At 39.2% G+C, this 17,804-nt stretch overlaps 1 protein-coding gene across 1 annotated transcript in view; it reads right to left on the bottom strand.

Annotated features, from left to right (window-relative positions):
- Window positions 1–17,804, bottom strand: part of DNAJC13 (DnaJ heat shock protein family (Hsp40) member C13) — a 121,012-nt gene that overhangs the window by 17,075 nt on the left and 86,133 nt on the right. Inside the window, exons 35-45 of the mRNA XM_049766484.1 lie at window positions 16,026–16,141; window positions 15,612–15,690; window positions 12,827–12,962; window positions 10,172–10,356; window positions 9,518–9,592; window positions 9,249–9,368; window positions 7,842–8,021; window positions 7,329–7,496; window positions 4,461–4,574; window positions 1,950–2,066; window positions 965–1,142 (exon numbers count right to left, since the gene is read on the bottom strand). Of these exons, the coding sequence (XP_049622441.1) occupies window positions 965–1,142; window positions 1,950–2,066; window positions 4,461–4,574; window positions 7,329–7,496; window positions 7,842–8,021; window positions 9,249–9,368; window positions 9,518–9,592; window positions 10,172–10,356; window positions 12,827–12,962; window positions 15,612–15,690; window positions 16,026–16,141 (1,468 nt within the window). The remainder of the gene's footprint in view (window positions 1–964; window positions 1,143–1,949; window positions 2,067–4,460; window positions 4,575–7,328; window positions 7,497–7,841; window positions 8,022–9,248; window positions 9,369–9,517; window positions 9,593–10,171; window positions 10,357–12,826; window positions 12,963–15,611; window positions 15,691–16,025; window positions 16,142–17,804) is intronic.

Raw genomic sequence — 17,804 nt, 5'->3', positions numbered from 1 at the left:
CCTTACTTTTGGTGCTGGAATGGTAAAGTGTTACTATTGTGTTAGGCACAAAAAATTGTCACTAAGCAGAATATTAATTTGAAAATTGTAAAAATTAAGAAATACTTGCACAGAAAGTTTGTTTTTATTGCATATATAATTTGTATATTAGGACTACATGTTTTATTGTAATTTAGAAGTATGAGTCTATATCACTAATGATTCATAATGATTCTTACCTGTTAAAGTAATTGAAGGAATAATTTAAAAGCACCCTATCTTTAGAATATTTTCACTTAGCCCAAAGATCAATAGAAAAAAAACATGAGAAATGATATTCAGTAGATAATGTGACCTTGCAGGGGTTGGGGATAAGACAGGGAGAGGGCAACGTCTATGGTGGAGACAAGCATTCAACCAGGAGAAGGAGATGGTGCTGAATGGTGATAAAGTGTTATATGTAAAACTCTATCAGCAACAGTACCATAAATCACCGGGCAAAAAATGTATATTCAACAATAAAAGCACCTTTTGTAGAGGCAGACTGATAAATGGAAGGTAAGCGGATGTGGAGGTGCGGGCATTGGTGGAACGAAATGGACAATGGTGTAGGGATTGACATTAAAATATTGCCTAAAGCCCAATAATGAATATCTGTAATTTAACTTTAATTTGACAAAACTAAAAAAGATTTATAAAGAATATGTTCAGAATTTCTGTGATATATTACTGGGTTGTAATTTTACAATCCAGTTACTTTGCCTTTCCAATTCTTTTGATTCATTTTCTTATACACAAATTTATCTAAACACGATGCCCTCACCTCTTCTTCCAGGATGCTGTGCTACGTAAAAACATTACAGGGCCAATTAGATGAAGTATGTTTCATTATAGCCAAATATTGTTTTCCCAGGTAAAATTGAGACCTTAAACTTTTAGGAACCTTCTTAGTAATATTTTTACTACTATAGGTGTAGTCAAATACCTGGATTATATTTTATGACATTTCTCAATGCCTCCAAAGACATTTCCACTCTTGGCAAGCGGTCGCCGTGCTGCTCTGATTCCACTTTTGCCGCATGTGTGATAGCCATGAATGTGTGGAGGTATTGGGCCTGGGAGCCTATGTAATCCAAGAGACTTGCAGCAAATGCTTTTGGAACCTATGTCAGATAGACAAATAGTTAAAAACAAGCATATGCTTAGAAATATATTTTTTAAAAAAGCCATCACCATACTGAAACCTCCCAAACAAAAACTTCCAAACTATGGAAGGGACAAATTTATACATATGCACAAGAGCCATTAGAAAGTGTATCTCAATATTGCTTGTCCCAGTACCCTGGAGATCTGATACACTTCCATCAGTACCTTAAAGGAACAATTCTGAGCTCAATGTATCATTTCCCTTTACCAATCAGAGTAACTGATAGCATTGGATGTAACTTCTACCATCTGCCTGTATTTTCAGAAATAAAAATTATATATAGATTAAAATTAAAAAGTTTTCAAATATGCCTCCTAAATCAACAAACTCTGCCTCATAGCTATTTATGTTACTCTGTTAAAACATTTCAAGGGCAAAGGTTTTTGGGTGTGGTGCTAGAGATCAAGGGTTGATCATCAACTACGTGATGATATAAAACCAACCTACCAATTAACTGAAAATTTAGGTTGCATTTCCTCCTCCCTTAAAAACCATATATGCAGGGATGGGAGAAATAGCACAGCAGTACGGTGTTTGCTATGCATGCTGTCGACCTGGGAGAAACCTGGTTTAATTCCCAGCATCCCATATGGTCCTCCAACCTGCCAAGGGCGATTTCTGAGTGCAGAGCCAGGAGTAAGCCCTGAGTGCTGCTGAGTGTGGCCAAAAGACCAATCAATCAATATAAATAAAGTTTAAAAAAAAATAAAACAAAAAACAAATAATCAAAGGCTTTAAACAAAACTAAGAGTAGAGAGCTTACCTCTAGTTGGAAAGTAGGAACTGCATTATATACTCTAACAAAAATCTCCCCCACAATAAGTTCTTTGGCATGATCGCTGTAAATAAATTCTGATCCATAAGTCTTGTCACATTCGCCCTTTGGAAAAAAAAAAGATACTGTTAAATATATACTAAAACTATTGATATCTGGCTTGTAAATACATCCATATTCAGTTTAATAACTTAAGATAAATATCTTGGAAAATCCTGTCATTTTCCAGAGGAAAAATATATAAGGATAGGTAAATATCACAGCACTCAATACGATATTAATATTTATAACCAAGAATAGAACTCTGGGAAAGACATAGGATTCTATTATGTTTTAGTGCAATGATTAATATAAAACAACTCATTTTAAAAGTTCCAGAGATCACAAAAGTTAGCCAATGACATTCATAGAATTAGTGTTTATATAGCAAGTAGGCTCTGGGTTTCTCTCATTTTCTTCAGCAGACATTGGCCCAGTCACTCAGAGGCAGATTTAAATTAAGAAAGTAGCTTTAGGGGCCAGAATGATACTACAGTGGGTAAGGTGTTTGCCTTGCGTACTCTGACCTGGGTTTGATCCCTGACATCCCATATGGTCTCCCAAGCCCACCTGGAATAATTTCTGAGTTCAGAGTTGGGAGTAACCCTTGAGTAATGCTGGGAGTGGCCCCCAAACAAAACCAAACCCCCCAAATAGGGGCTGCTATTCCTTTCTTTAAATTAAATCTGGACCATTGTTTAAAAAGCAAAAGGTCAAAAATTTTTAAAATGGGAGCCAGAGAGATAGTACAGCAGGCAAAGTGCTTGCCTTGTACACAACAAACTCAGGTTCGATTCCCTTGAGAACTACCATGAGTAACCCAAGTACTTCAGGATGTGGCCCAAAACATAAACAAAAGTAGAGGATCAGGGTGAAGGTCTTTGTATATTATAATAAAGAATAATACAACGACAACTATTACCTAAACTATTACCTAAATACAAAGAAACCTACAAGGAGCATCTGTGTACAAATAAAGCATTCAAATATAAAATTTTAAAAAGCATTTCATTCAATTTTTAAACAAATCTGCTCTGTAAAATCTGGAGAACCATTACTCAAAAATAACAAATGTATTACCATAAGAAGAAAGGAAAAGAGCAAGATACTGACTAAAAATGGGGGTCTTTGAATAAAGACATGGCATTATTAGTATGTAGGTTTGACAAATCAAGAAAAGTTTTCATGGGCCCGGAGAGATAGCACAGCGGTGTTTGCCTTGCAAGCAGCTGATCCAGGACCAAAGGTGGTTGGTTCGAATCCCGGTGTCCCATATGGTCCACCGTGCCTGCCAGGAGCTATTTCTGAGCAGACAGCCAGGAGTAACCCCTGAGCACCGCCGGATGTGGCCCGAAAACCAAAAAAAAAAAAAAAAAAAAAAAAAAAAAAGTTTTCATTTAAGAGAAAGGAAAAAGAAAAGTCTGGGAGAAAAGTAGCTCTGGCAAAAACTTAGGCCAAAATCACACAGAATATAGGATAAATTAAAATATACAAGAGGACAGATGTACAGAAATATAAGAACCGTTCTCCTTAGCTACCTAACTCTTAAAACTTCTACCTGTAAAAAGTTCTGAATATCATAAAAAAGTAAAAACACAGATTTGAAATATTTAGGACATAACCATGATGGCCAAAATCACAAATGTTTAATTTAAACCATCAAAACTCTACCAGTGTGTGTATGATTATTCAAGCTGTCTTCTATAACCTTCAATCCTAGCACCTTTTTTTTTGTTTTGTTTTTGAGTCAACCCGGCTTTGCTCAGGGATTGCTCCTGGCTCTGCGCTCAGAAATCACCCTGGCAGGCTCAGGGGTACCATATAGGATGCTGGGATTCGAACCACCTGTTCTTCTGCATGCAAGGCAAACACACTACCTTTATGCTATCTCTCTGGCCCCCAAATCCTAGCACTTTTATGCCATGGTTTAAATAGAAAGTGGCAGGATAGGAGAAACTATTTAATTTTTTAAGAGTCAAATTTGATTTACCAAGACAAGAGATAAAAGTGAAAAAATAGAACAAGACAAAACTATTAAAACCTATTAAAAGGGAAGAGAGTCATGTGAAAGCAGAAATGACAGTAAAAAAAAAAGTTCTAACATTTTTCTTTCTTTCTTTTTTTTGGGGGGGGGGTCACATAGACAGCATTCAGGGTTTATTTCTAGCTCTACACTCAGAAATCCACTCCTGGCAGGCTTGGGGGACCATAATGGATGCCGGGATTCGAACCGCCATCCTTCTGCATGTAAGACACCCTACCTCCACGCTATCTCTCCGGCCCCAAGTTCTAATATTTTTAAATATAGTAAGAAGAGCCCAAAAAATTGGGTGACAAAAATGTAGTGGCTTGATTAGATACCAGATGTATTAACAATAAATTTCTGATCTTCAATATTAAATTATATTCCCAGAGATTCCATTAGAGAAAGTTACTTATGATATTTATAAAATAACATACTTTTTTAATCATGCTTTCTTGTTGAGATTCTAGAAATTCCAGTAGTTCTGCTCTTGTTGAGTTGTTCCATATCATATAGGGGCTCTCAGTGTTGCTGTTGAGTATCTTCAAGATCTAGGAGACAGAATATTGCTATTTTGCAAACATTTAGAAAAAACAATTGAACAACAAAATTTATTACCTTAATTATTACATGCCAAACACACACACACACCCACACACACACACACACACACACAGAGCTCCTACTTATTGAGAGAGGGGGAGAGAGAGAGAGGGAGGGAGAGAGAGAGAAAGAGAGAGAAAAAAGGGAGAAAAAAAGGGTGGGAGAAGGAGAGGAGAGGGAGAGGGAGAGGGAGAGGGAGAGGGAGAGGGAGAGAGAGGGGGGGAGGGAGAGGGGAAGAGGGAGAGAGGGAGAGAGAGGGGGAGGGAGAGAGGGGGAGAGAGGGGGAGAGAGGGAGAGGGAGAGAGAGAGACAGAGAGAGAGACAGAGAGAGAGAGAGAGAAAGAGAGAGAGAGAGAGCTCCAGAGATTGGAGGGCCCCAGTATAATTCAGCCTACTGGCTCCTAGGCTCCTTAGTGCTACATGAAGACTGTCCAAAGGCCCATTCCTACACCATATAAATTTGCCTCAGTCTTGTATCTTGTGAGTTTTTTTTTAATGTACTAAGAAAAAAAAGGAGAGGATAAGATGGGGAGAGAATGGGCTCAAGAGAGAATGTAAGGAAAGGTGGAAAGTGGCCTGGTACACAACCCAGCAGAGAAGAAGAAAAGCCTACATCTCAAGAGGGGAGATGTGGGCATCTGCCATATGTACATGTGGGCACCATGTGCCTGGGCCCAGGGAGCAGAAAGGTATTTTCTATTAAGGCATTCATAAACATTTGGAATACATATCCTAGTATTTATGAAGCCTAAGTCAAAGAAGGAAAATTACATGTACAGGCAGACACTCTGTTCAGAATTCCTTGTTCAAATCCTGAATGTAGGCTACATTTAAAAGACCTATAGACAGCTGATGACCACTTTTGGCAAAAAGTACAAGTTTGATCATGAGCGGTACATCACCATTTGATGTGTGTGTGTGTGTGTGTGTGTGTGTCCCCGTGCGTGCATACGTGAAGTGTGTGTGTTTGTTTTTTGGGGGGGCCACACCTGGCAGTGCTCAAGGATTATTTGTCATTCTGATCTCAGAGATTACTCCACGCAAACTTGTGGGACCATATGGGATGCTGGAGATCTCAGCTGCAAGCAAGTCAAATGCTCTACCTGCTGTGCTACCAGCCACTGTTAAGGTTGGTGGTTCGAATCCCGGCATCCCATATGGTCCTGAGCCTGCCAGGAGTGTTTCTGAGCATAGAGCCAGGAGTAACCCCTGAGCACTGCCGGGTATGACCCTCCTCCCCCAAACAAACAAACAAACAAACAAACAAAAAGACTGTAGAGCAGTGGTTCTCAAACTATGGCCCGCGGGCCACATATTGTATTTGTATCTGTTTTGTTTCTTCATTGTAAAATAAGATATATACAGTGTGCATAAGAATTCATTCATGGGGCCGGGCGGTGGCGCTGGAGGTAAGGTGCCTGCCTTACAAGCGCTAGCCAAGGAACGGACAGCGGTTCGATCCCCCGGCGTCCCATATGGTTCCCCCAAGCCAGGGGTGATTTCTGAGCACATAGCCAGGAGCAACCCCTGAGCGTCAAACGGGTGTGGCCCAAAAACCAAAAAAAAAAAAAAAAAGAATTCATTCATAAGTTTTGTTTTTACTATAGTCAGACCCTCCAATGGTCTGAGGGTCAGTGAACTGGCCCCCTGTTTAAAAAGTTTGAGGACCCCTGCAGGGTGAGGGACAGGCAGAATGATCTTACTCATCTGAAGGAATTAAAAATAACACCAACACCACAAAAGATGAGAATAATACACACCAAAAAAAATAGGAGTGCAGTTAGAACAGAGAATGAAGCACTGTAACAGTAGTAGTTGGAAATTATTACTCTGGACAAGGACGGTATACTAAAAAAAATAAAGTGGTAAGCATGATAACTGTAGTTAATAGTATTATAAACCGGGGCTGGAGAGATAGCATGGAGGTAAGGTGTTTGCCTTTCATGCAGAAGGTCATCAGTTCGAATCCCGGCGTCCCATATGGTCCCCTGTGCCTGCCAGGAGCAATTTCTGAGCATGGAGTCAGGAGTAACCCCTGAGCACTGCCAGGTGTGACCCAAAAAGCCACAAAAAAATAGTATTATAAACCATAGTGCCTAGAAAGACAAAAGTGGGGGAGAAAGAAGGAAAGAAAGAAGGGGTAGAAGGGAAAGAGCGAGTGAATAAAAGAGAAAGAAGAAAAATGTCTGCCACAGAGACAGATTTGATGGCAGGGGATGGGTGGGAGTGACAAAAGGAAAACTAGGGAAACTAGTAGCAGAAAATGAACATTGGTAAAATAAAAATAATTTTTTCAGACACTTTTGAGTCTTCTGAATCCGCTGTAAAAACACATTCCAAGTTTATACTTCTGTCCTGCCCCTTGGTTAGTTAAGAATGATGATGTATTTCACAGCTAAGAAACATGAAGCTAATGGACCTCTACAAAGATTAGACTTGTGGAACTGGCATCAATATCAATCCACAGGAACTGAATTTCTTGGTTGAGAGAGAATGTTTTTAATAGTTAAATTTCCAACAGCAATCAACATTGCTATCTTCTTCTACCATTTGCTTTGTGGGCCACAGCAGATGATGGTGCTCTGGAACCAGATACAGTGCCAGTGCCTTAGACCCTGTATATTTCTGTGCAGGGCTCCCTGCACTATTTTAAAGGCTTTTGCAATAGCTTCCCAAATCCAGGCTACCTCTAAAGCCCTTACCTCAGTAGCACTGATCACAGCAAGTTTTCTAGCAATATAGGGTGTCAGCATGCCAGCCAAACTTTTCCTAATGGTTGGATTTTCCGGGGTTGCTTGTTCTTCAGACAAATAACCTCCCAGGCGACTTAGAGCACGAACACTCAGTTTGGCAAGGCTGTTGGCTACCTCCTGTTACACAAATAAATACACACATAAGTAAGTAACTGTAGATTCTTTTTTACCTAACAGATCCTTTCATGGAATCTAGACCTGTCTGGCACAAACTTAAGCAGCAGCAAACACAGAAACAAAAAAAAAGGGGGGGGGTTATTGATACAAAAGTTCTGTTTCCCTGAGCTAGGACACACAATTCTACTGACAAAGTTTATTTTAGTAAGCTTGAAATAAGTTTATTTCAGGGTCACCATGGGGGCCCTGCACACCTGGGGCTTTGCCATAGCATTGATCTAGAACTGTTTAACCTATTAACTGTAGCTGAGGTTAAGAATAGTTGTAAAGCAACATGCAAGTTACCTGCTGGTTTGTCTCTTCACTTTTCTGAATGCCGCTCTCTTCTAGCGTGTAGTCATAGTTAAATAGATAACCTAACAAATGCCACAAAATTCCAGCCTGAAATAGGTGTGTCTGGAGCCAAAAATCCACAGCAAAAGAGCTGACACATTCTACCCCAAGAGCAGCCACTCGTGGAATTCCCTGGGAGAATTAGAATGGAATTAATTACAGGATGAGAAAAAAGTTCCCCAGACAAACTGACTTTAGGAGTATGGCATACTATCTTATTGTGCATTTTCAAGTCCAACTTAGATCAGAATCTTCTATCCTTTAATGCCAATAAATAAATCTGATCTTGTAGAATTCACAGGCAGAGCTCTACTTTTTTTTTTTAGTTAAGTGTTGAGTTTTCTTCTCCACTTTTTGTATTTTTAATTTTTAAAATAGTGATAAGGCTATTATTAACACCTTACATACTAATGGCCCTAGGTGAATCAATGATTTCTCCTAATTTGATCAATGATATTTTAAAACAAGCATGTGAATTTACTTTTTTATAATCCGTTTATATTCTGACTAACCACTTGTAAAGATACCAGGTAGAGAGAATTGAGGAGATATTTTAATCAGATTCCAATTTTTGTTTTTGGGCCACACCTGACTGTGATCAAATTATCCTCCTAGCAGAGCTGAGGGGACCATATAGAGTGCCAGGGCTTGAATCCATGCTGGCTGTGAGCTAGGCCAGTACCCTACCTGTATACTATCACCTACCTATGCATTATCTCTCACCTGTGTATTTATTTCTTGATTATTTACTCCAATATTACTGGAATCCTGTTCATGTTTGTTTTGGGTCATACCTGGGGTTCTCAGGATTTACTCTGTACTCTGTACTCAGGGATCAGTCCTGGCAGCATTCAAGGGAGACCATATGGGATGCTGGGAATCAAACCCAGGTTGGCCGTGTGCCAGGCAAGCACCCTACTTACTGTACTGTTGCTCCAGCCGAATTCTCTTCTATTCCAACTCTCCATATCTATTTACTTAAGAAGATTCTCTCCTTCCCTTCATGTAGCTGTAAACTGGGACAGTGAGCTTTGAGATCTCTACTGTCTTTACCAGCAGGAAAAATCAGGCTTTGTTTCAGATTTTGACATCTTCACTTTCACCAGACTTGTTTAATTTTGCATTTTCTATTTTCTTCCCTGCCTCTGTTCGAGGGTTCAGATGAGACCCATTTCCCTCTATATGCTAGTCTATTTTGACACTATGGGCTAGCCTCAGGAACTAAAGCCATTGTTTATGACATGGCATCTTAAAAATGTTTTTGGAGATGTAAATAATTTACCTGAAGATAGTTTAGAGGAACAAACTGATCCTGGCTACCTTGATAAGCAAACCAACTGCAGAGTGGATAAACTTTACCTTGCCAAAATAGAGCACCCGACAGAGATCCTTGATGATATCAGGCATTTCGGTGATTTTTTCTCGGCATTCTTCAAACTGAGCAGCTACGCTATAGCATTTGCTTATGTGTCCACACACCTGCAGACAACGGAGTAAGATTAAAGAAGGAAAAAAAAAACCCCAGTAACAAATGCACTCTTGCATTCTCTCTGAAGATTGCAGAAATAAAGACAGCTGAGATTCATGAACATTTTACTGGTATATCAGTGCTTCTATTTGAGCCTCACCTGTACTGACATGTCACTTGGCTTACTAGAACGATTCAAGACAGCTACACAGCGACTAAAGGCCTCTTGAAGAACCTGCAGAGAAAGAAGTAGGCCATTAACTCTAATCTGATTTGAAATTCAAGCCTTTTCTAGAAATATTAAATATCTTTTAAGGTTAGACAGTTGGTTCCTTGCCCATTTATTATTGATTAAACTTCCAATAAGAATTTCCAATAAACTGCTTTGTAAGCAATATAATTTTGATTCCAATACTCTTAAATTTGTTTTCTTTTTTTTTTTTTTTTTTTTGGTTTTTGGGCCACACCCGGTAACGCTCAGGGGTTACTCCTGGCTATGTGCTCAGAAGTCGCTCCTGGCTTGGGGGACCATATGGGACACCGGGGGATCGAACCGCGGTCCGTCCAAGGCTAGCGCAGGCAAGGCAGGCACCTTACCTCTTGCGCCACCGCCTGGCCCTTAAATTTGTTTTCTTATGAAATCAAACTTCACTCTATTTTTTATTTTGGATCTAGAACATGAAGAGTATTTAACTGCTTAAATAAATTGCAGACACTGTCAACTCTATCTGTAATTTGCAGCCTCTACTGCCATGTGTCATACAAAGAAGACTAAACATAGGTTGAAGAAAAACATAAAAGCATCCCAAGTTACCTCTATCCCATTCTCCCTCCTGAGCTCTTCAGCATTGAGGGCTGAACAGTTGACAGTGTGGAATGCCAGTTCTGCAGCAGCAGGTAACAATGGAGATTCTTTTGAAAAGAGGAGGTCATCTGAAGTTTCCATTGTTATAGTCCTAATTAGCATGGGATAGCCCGCATATTTATAAGGCTGCAAATCTGGGGAGGAATAAGTGAGAATAGAGAAAATAAGAGAAGGAAAACTTCATACGGTGGTTAGAAGTTACTTTAGACATTTTGTTCAATTATGCTACTTTTAAAAATGATAAATAATCAAGACTTAAATTTATTTCTCAATTCTAGTTTATATAAAGTAATTAAACCTAGTAGGATAGATCATTTAGATTATCTTTTTCTAGCAATTAGCTAATTTCTCTTCTTTTTTTATGGTCACACATATGAGTGCTCAAGGACTACTCCTGGCTCAGTGTTCAGGGTTACTTCGTTTAGGGACTGTGAGGTGGTAGGGATCAAACCAGAGTCAAACACCAATGAGGCAAGAGTCAATCCCTATGCTATTTCTCCAACCTATCACTTAGTTTCTTTAAAATATTTCAATTAGAGGGGCTCAAGCAATAGTACAGCAGGTAGAGTGCTTGCCCAGGTTTGGTCCTCTGCATCCTGTATGGTGTTTTTTTTTTTTTTGGTTTTTGGGCCACACCCGGCGGTGCTCAGGATTGACTCCTGGCTGTCTGCTCAGAAATAGCTCCTGGCAGGCACGGGGGGGTGGGGGGGGGGACCATATGGGACACCGGGATTCGAACCAGCCACCTTTGGTCCTGGATCAGCTGCTTGCAAGGCAAATGCCGCTGTGCTATCTCTCTGGGCCCCTGTATGGTTTTTCGAGCACTGCCAGGTATAATTTCTGGGTACAGAGTAACCCTTGAGTACAACTGGGTGTGGCCCCCCCCCAAAAGAAACCCTACTAGAAAAATTTTCAATTAGATTTAAGTAAATTTAGTGCACAGTATTTTCATTCTTTGAAGAATATCAACTTTATAACCTGTACTAGGATCTTTGAAATTTTCATCTGATCACATGTAGCAATTACTTAAGAATTTGTATTAATGCTCATAATATTCATCTCTATTTCTCAAGAAAATGAATTATGGAGGTCAAAGAAACAGTATAACAAGTAAGGCAAGTGCACCTGGAACAACTCAATCTCTGGAATGACCAAATTGCTAGACTCTCTTACTATCCCTCCAATACTTAAAACTACAATCCCTTTGTCTTCAATTACTCAACATTCCACATGCTTATCAAATCCCTACTTTACTCTCTTCCTTCTCATCATTCTGGAAAGCAAATGGGTGTTTTTTTTTGTTTTGGTTTTTTGTTTTTGGGCCACAACCGGCGGTGTCAAGTGTTACTCCTGGCTGTCTGCTCAGAAATAGCTCCTGGCAGGCATGGGGGACCATATGGGACACCGGGATTTGAACCAACCACCTTTGGTCCTGGATTGGCTGCTTGCAAGGCAAACGCCGCTGTGCTATCTCTCCGGGCCCAGAATTGTTATTTTTAAGAACAACGTTAAATGACTCTTAAATTTTAGATCATTTAGATCTAGATTCTCATTTAATGTTTGCTGCTAAATGAATAACTACAAAAACTGACCAAGTATCTTTATAGAATAAAAATGTCTTTCAGGAAGGAATAATGAAATCTTGTTAGAAATGCAAAATATTGAAAAAACATAGGCTAAGAAGCAGAAGTAATAAAATAACTATTCTGGGGTAAGGTGATAATATACCAGGTAAAATGTCAGTTTTGAATTCAGCTGATTTAACTTTGACACACACATGCACACCACCACATATGGCACTCTGAGCACTGCCAAAGGTAATTCCTAAGTGCCAAGCAAGGAATAAACCCTGAGCACTACAGGTATGGCTCCAAAAAAACCAAATTCAATTACTGTGAGTATTACCTTGGAGTTTCCGCCACACCACTGATTGTAGTCCCTACTTTTTTTTTTTTTTCCGGACCACACCCAGTAACACTCCTGGGGTCACTCCTGGCTTTGTGCTCAGAAATCGCTCCTGGCTCAGGGGACCATATGAGATGTGGGGGATTGAACCACAGTCCATCCTGGATTAGGCACATGCAAGGCAAGTGCCCTACCACTGCGCTACTGCTCCGGCCCCTGTAGTCCCTATTTTTTAATTAAAAAACCTAAAACTAAATAAAAATACCTAAAACAAGACAAGTATTTGAAATTTTCTGTTTAAAAAAAATAAACTTTTACTATATCTAAAATGCACGTAAAAAATAATTTGCAGCGGCCGGAGAGATAGCATGGAGGTAGGTGTTTGCCTTTCATGCAGAAGGATGGAGGTTTGAATCCCGGCATCCCATATGGTCCCTCGAGCCTGCCAGGAGAGATTTCTGAGCCTAAAGCCAGGAGAAACCCCTGAGCACTGCTGGGTATGACCCAAAAACCAAAATAAATAAATAAATAAAAAAATACTTTGCAATAGAAAATCAAAATTTTGGTAGGGCCAGGATTGAGTGAAGGTCCTCTGCACACATGCAAAACAACCCTAACTCCACTTCATGCTACAGAAGTAATTTAGCATGATAGATGGGATGAGAATCAGTTAAAATTTGAAAATTGTATGGATCTTACCTTCTTTATGACGGTTGAAGAGGATGCTCTGTGTTTTCAGAATTAAAATTATATTCTCTGGATCTGGTCCATCCACTAATTTTGCTGATTTGGTACATAAAAATTCATATGCCTTATTCACTTTTTCAAACATATCCTATACATAATCAAAGATAATGACCTTTTAACTTGGAGTATCTTAGATCACAATTTAAATAAAACAAGACTAGTTAGAATTATTTCATGAATTTCTTTTATTATTTTATTTTTTATACTAGAGAATTCATTTCAACTGTAATCTACTTTGTAGATATATCTTTATGTGGAATAAATCTGTATCTATATTTGTACATACTAGCAACGTTTAAAGTTAACTTTGACCCTACATGATTATTCAATGATTTCACTTACTAAAAATTGGGGTGGGAGGAGGATGCTAGGGCCACAACTGGCTGTGCTCAAGATTTTCTCCTGGCTCTGTGCTTGAGGATCATTCTGAGAGGTGCTTGGGGGACCATATATAATTACTGGTGATTTGAACAGTGGTTGGTTGGCATTATGCAGGGAAGGACCTTCCTCCTGTACTAACTCTTTTGACTCTAGAAAAAATTTTCTTCACTAGTTTACATCAAATGTAAAATGTTAATTCACATACACTAGAAACAGTCTGAGTTATTAAAAAATAAGAATCAGAGGAAATGTTGAATACTTTGGCAGGTACTATACTAAGTAAGTCCAATACATGAGCTCTTTTAACCCATAAAGCAGCAATATGAATTGTCCTCATTTTACAGATGCTGTTAAATTTCTTGCCTAAGGTCAAAATGTAAAAAAGATCTAAGCAAGGCCTGAGAGATAGCACAGCGGTAGGTCATTTGCCTTGCAAGCAGTCGACCTAGGACCACAGGTGGCTCAAATCCCGGCATCCTATATGGTCCCCCAGGTCTGCCAGGAGCGATTTCTGAGCACAGAGCCAGGAGTAACCCCTAAGTGCTGCTTGATAATCTCAAAAAAAAAAAAAAATCTAAAGGCAGTTAAGACTCACACTGAAACCTAAATATACACTCAAAGTAGTACATGGTTTCATGGCTCAATCTATGTGATGATTTTTTTTTTTTTTTTTGGTTTCTGGGTCACACCTGGCGGCACTCAGGGGTTATTCCTGGCTTTATGTTCAGAAATCGCTCCTGGCAGGCTCAGGGGACCATATGGGATGCCGGGATTTGAAACTCTGTCCTTCTGCATGCAAGGCAAACGCCCTACTCCATGCTATCTCTCTGGCACCTATGTGATGATGCTTATTTTGTGTGGTAGGGAATCTTATTAAGGGGAGGGAGAATGGATCACATCCAACAGTGCTCAAGGAGTGGCCACTCCAAGCTCTTTGCTCAGGGCTCACTCCTAGAAGTGTCTCTGGGGAACATACATGGTGCTGAGGTTCAAAGCAGAACCAACCCTATGTCATGACTCTTGTGACCATCTTATTACTTTTACCACTAGAGTTTTCTTGTTGTTTTAATATCTGACAGGTTAGGTTCGGCAACTTAATACTGATTCAAAATTTCTTGCTATTTATTTTCTATTTCAGATGAATTTGAATTACTATAAAATCTGCAAAAATACTCTTCCAGATTTTTGTTTTCTTTTTTAAAATTGCCTTAAACAGGGAAAAATCTCTTCGATGCCAAGTCTTCCCATTCAGGAATTTTGTCTATCTCTAAGGAAAAAAAAAAATCAATGTGAAGTCAATGAAAAATGCTTTGACTTCCTAGTAACAGACAGTAAGTCCTAGTTTTAGTAATTCTTGTCTAACTTCTATGAATCATCATTGGTAATTTTGTGAAAATGGAAAAAGGTCAGGTAATGCTGGCAGCAGATGAATTTGAGTCAAATTTCCTACTTTCTTATAGTATATACACAACAGAGTATAGGCCGCTACAAGAAAAGATGAAAATTTGCAGTTTGCTGCAATATGGATATAACTTAAGGGCATTAGTTAAATGAAGTAAGTCAAAATAAAAAGAGCAAATACTGAATGATTTCACTCCTCTGTGGGGTATAAACAAAGCAAGGGAACTCACAGTATCCAGTGATGACAAATGCTTAGCCTGTGCTAATTTGAAATTATCAAGCACTAAGGATGGCATTGGGGGTGGGAATGAGGTGATGGGAGCAAGACATACTAGTTGACATAGGCAGTTGGAGAGAGAGTACGGAGGTTATGTTGTTTTCCTTGCATGTAGCTAACCTGAGTTTGATCCCTGAGCACAGCTGGCTCCACAAAAAAAAAAAAAGGAGGGGGGGAGAAAGTGACGGTGGTGGTGAGCTTTGGGCACTTTGGTGATACTGAAGGTGCTGTAACAATGTACAGCAATAGAATAAAAGTTAAAACTATCGTAACCTTTATTGAAGCCCAGAGGAAAAAAAAATACAGAATTTTCCCCAACTTTAGTTAAGATAGGAAGCTGGGTGTTTTTAGAAAACACTTAATTACCCAAGTAATGTGCATAGCAATAACATCATTTACAAATATTCATTTAAATTCCTAGTTGTTTGTTATTCCTATGACTGCTGGTTTTCAAACATATTTAAGAAACACAGAATCCCTGAATTACTAGTCACAGAGAAATTCTTCCGGTAAATTGAACAAGGATTATTCATGCAGGAAACCTGGGCATGTATGGAGGCTATAAACTGAATACATTAATAACTGCACAGAGGGTGAACAAATCTTTTATGCACTTAAAATAGGAATTGTGCAACAGAGCAACAAGCCCAGAACTCTAATCTCAGATGCAATACATACCCTTCCCTCTGGATTCTTATCAGGGTGGTACTTTTGTGCCAATCTGAAGTAAGCTTTTCTAATCTTGCTCTCATCATGCCTATTAGACAGAAAAACAGTTTTGTTAGTACAGTAAGGTGCAAGACGAAACTTACAATCTCCTTCTATAGCCTGGAATGATGTTTCAAGACCCTTGCTTCTATTATGTAATAATACAAGAGGCATCAAACTAAAAGGGGCAATAAATAAAATTATTCCTTGCATGTTGTTTTTCAGCTGAAAGAGAAAACTTAAAATGTTTCTTACATCACATTGCAAAACCACTGGGTGCTAATCAAAGTAAAGGTAAACATTAAAATGGATCTAAATAAGCTTTTACTGTGAGGACTTTAAGGCAAGAGGGACATTTACTATTAAAATACTGAAACCACTCACGGCCCCTGTCCTTGAGGGAGATTCAGCACTTCATAGGCTTCGTCTATGGACATCATAGGGGGTTTCTTCTCTACTTCCTTCTTCCAGGCATCCAAGGTATCTTTCAGAAGCTTCACCTTGAAGACAGGAGGTTACAATTTATATCTATTATAGTCACTTTATATAATAGCTTTTGAATTAGAATTTTCGTGTTAGATCTATGTAAAATGACATTTCCAGGATGTCATTCATGACTTTCTGAAATCCAAATAGCCCAGACTGAATCCCTTGAACTGAAAAGTGAGGGGACATGGCGCTTTTATTACAAGGATGTAGTCATCCATTGTTGTTGCTTTTGTAAGCAAGATTTTTATTCTAATTTTTGTCACTATTACTATTTTTTAAATTTTAAATAATATCTTTTATGTTTGTTTTTTTTTTGGTTTGTTTGTTTTTGAGTCACACCCAACAGCGCTCAGGGGTTACTCCTGGCCTATGCTCAGAAATCGCTCCTGGCAGGAGCTGGGATGCTGGGATTCGAACCACTGCCCTTCTGTATGCAAGGAAAATGCACTATGTCCATGGTATCTCTCTGGCCCTAAGTAACATCTTAAACACCATGATTACAAACATGATTATAGTTGGGATTTGGTCATAAAAAGAATACCCCTCTTCACAAATGCAACCTTCCCATCACCTGTGCCCCCATCTCCACCCTCCCCCACCCCCATGTATTCGAGATAGGCTTTCTATATCCCTCACTCACTGACACTGATATGATAGTTCTCAGCATAGTTATGTCTCTAACTGCACACACCACTCTTTGTGGTGAGCTTCATATCTTGATCCAGTCCTTTGGCCCTCATCTCTGGGAATTATTTCAGTTTCTTTTATTTTTCTTAAAATCCATAGATCAGTGAGACTATTCTGTGTCTATCTTTCTCCCTTTGACTTATTTTACTCAGCATAATAGATTCCATGTACATCCACGTATAGGAAAATTTCATGACTTCATTTCTCCTGATGGCTGCGTAACATTCCATTGTGTATATGTACCATTTCTTTAACCATTCATCTGTTGAAGAGCATCTTGGTTGTTTCCAGAGTCTGGTTATTGTAATTAGCACTGCAATGAATACAGGTGTAAGGAAGGGATTTTTGAACTGGTGTGTGTGTGTGTGTGTGTGTGTGTGTGTGTGTGTGTGTGTGTGTGTTCCTAGGGTATATTCCTAGGAGTGGTATAGCTGGATCATCTGGGAGCTCAATTTCCAGTTTTTTGAGGAATCTCCATATTTTTTTCCATAAAGGCTAGACTAAATGGTATTTCTACTAGCAGTGAATGAGAGTTCCTTTCTCCCCACATGCCCGCCAGCACTGATTGTTCTTATTCTTTGTGATGCGTGCCAGTCTCTGTGGTGTGAGATGATACCTCATTCGACTTGGAGATTGCTGTTTCTTCCTTGAAGATACCTTTAGTTACAATGTCATGGAGTGTTTTACCTATGTGTTGTTCTGTATACCTTATGGTTTCAGTTCTAATATCAAGGCCTTTAATCCATTTGCATTTGCATTTAATCCATAACACCTGTGCAGGGTGGAGATCAGAGTTTGTTTTTTTGCAAGTGGCTGACCAGTTGTCCCAACACCACTTGTTGACAAGGCTTTCTTTGCTCCATTTTGCATTTATTGCCCCTTTATTAAAGATTGATTGCATATCTAGGGAGCATTCTCTGAATAGTCTATTCCACTGATCCGAGGGTCTGTCTCTATTCTAATACCATGCTGTTTTAATGACCATAG

This window comes from Suncus etruscus, chromosome 20, assembly GCF_024139225.1.
Source record: "Suncus etruscus isolate mSunEtr1 chromosome 20, mSunEtr1.pri.cur, whole genome shotgun sequence".
Lineage (NCBI taxonomy): Eukaryota > Metazoa > Chordata > Mammalia > Eulipotyphla > Soricidae > Suncus > Suncus etruscus.
Note: the sequence above shows the minus strand (reverse complement) of the source record. Positions and strands in the feature narration are given on the sequence as shown.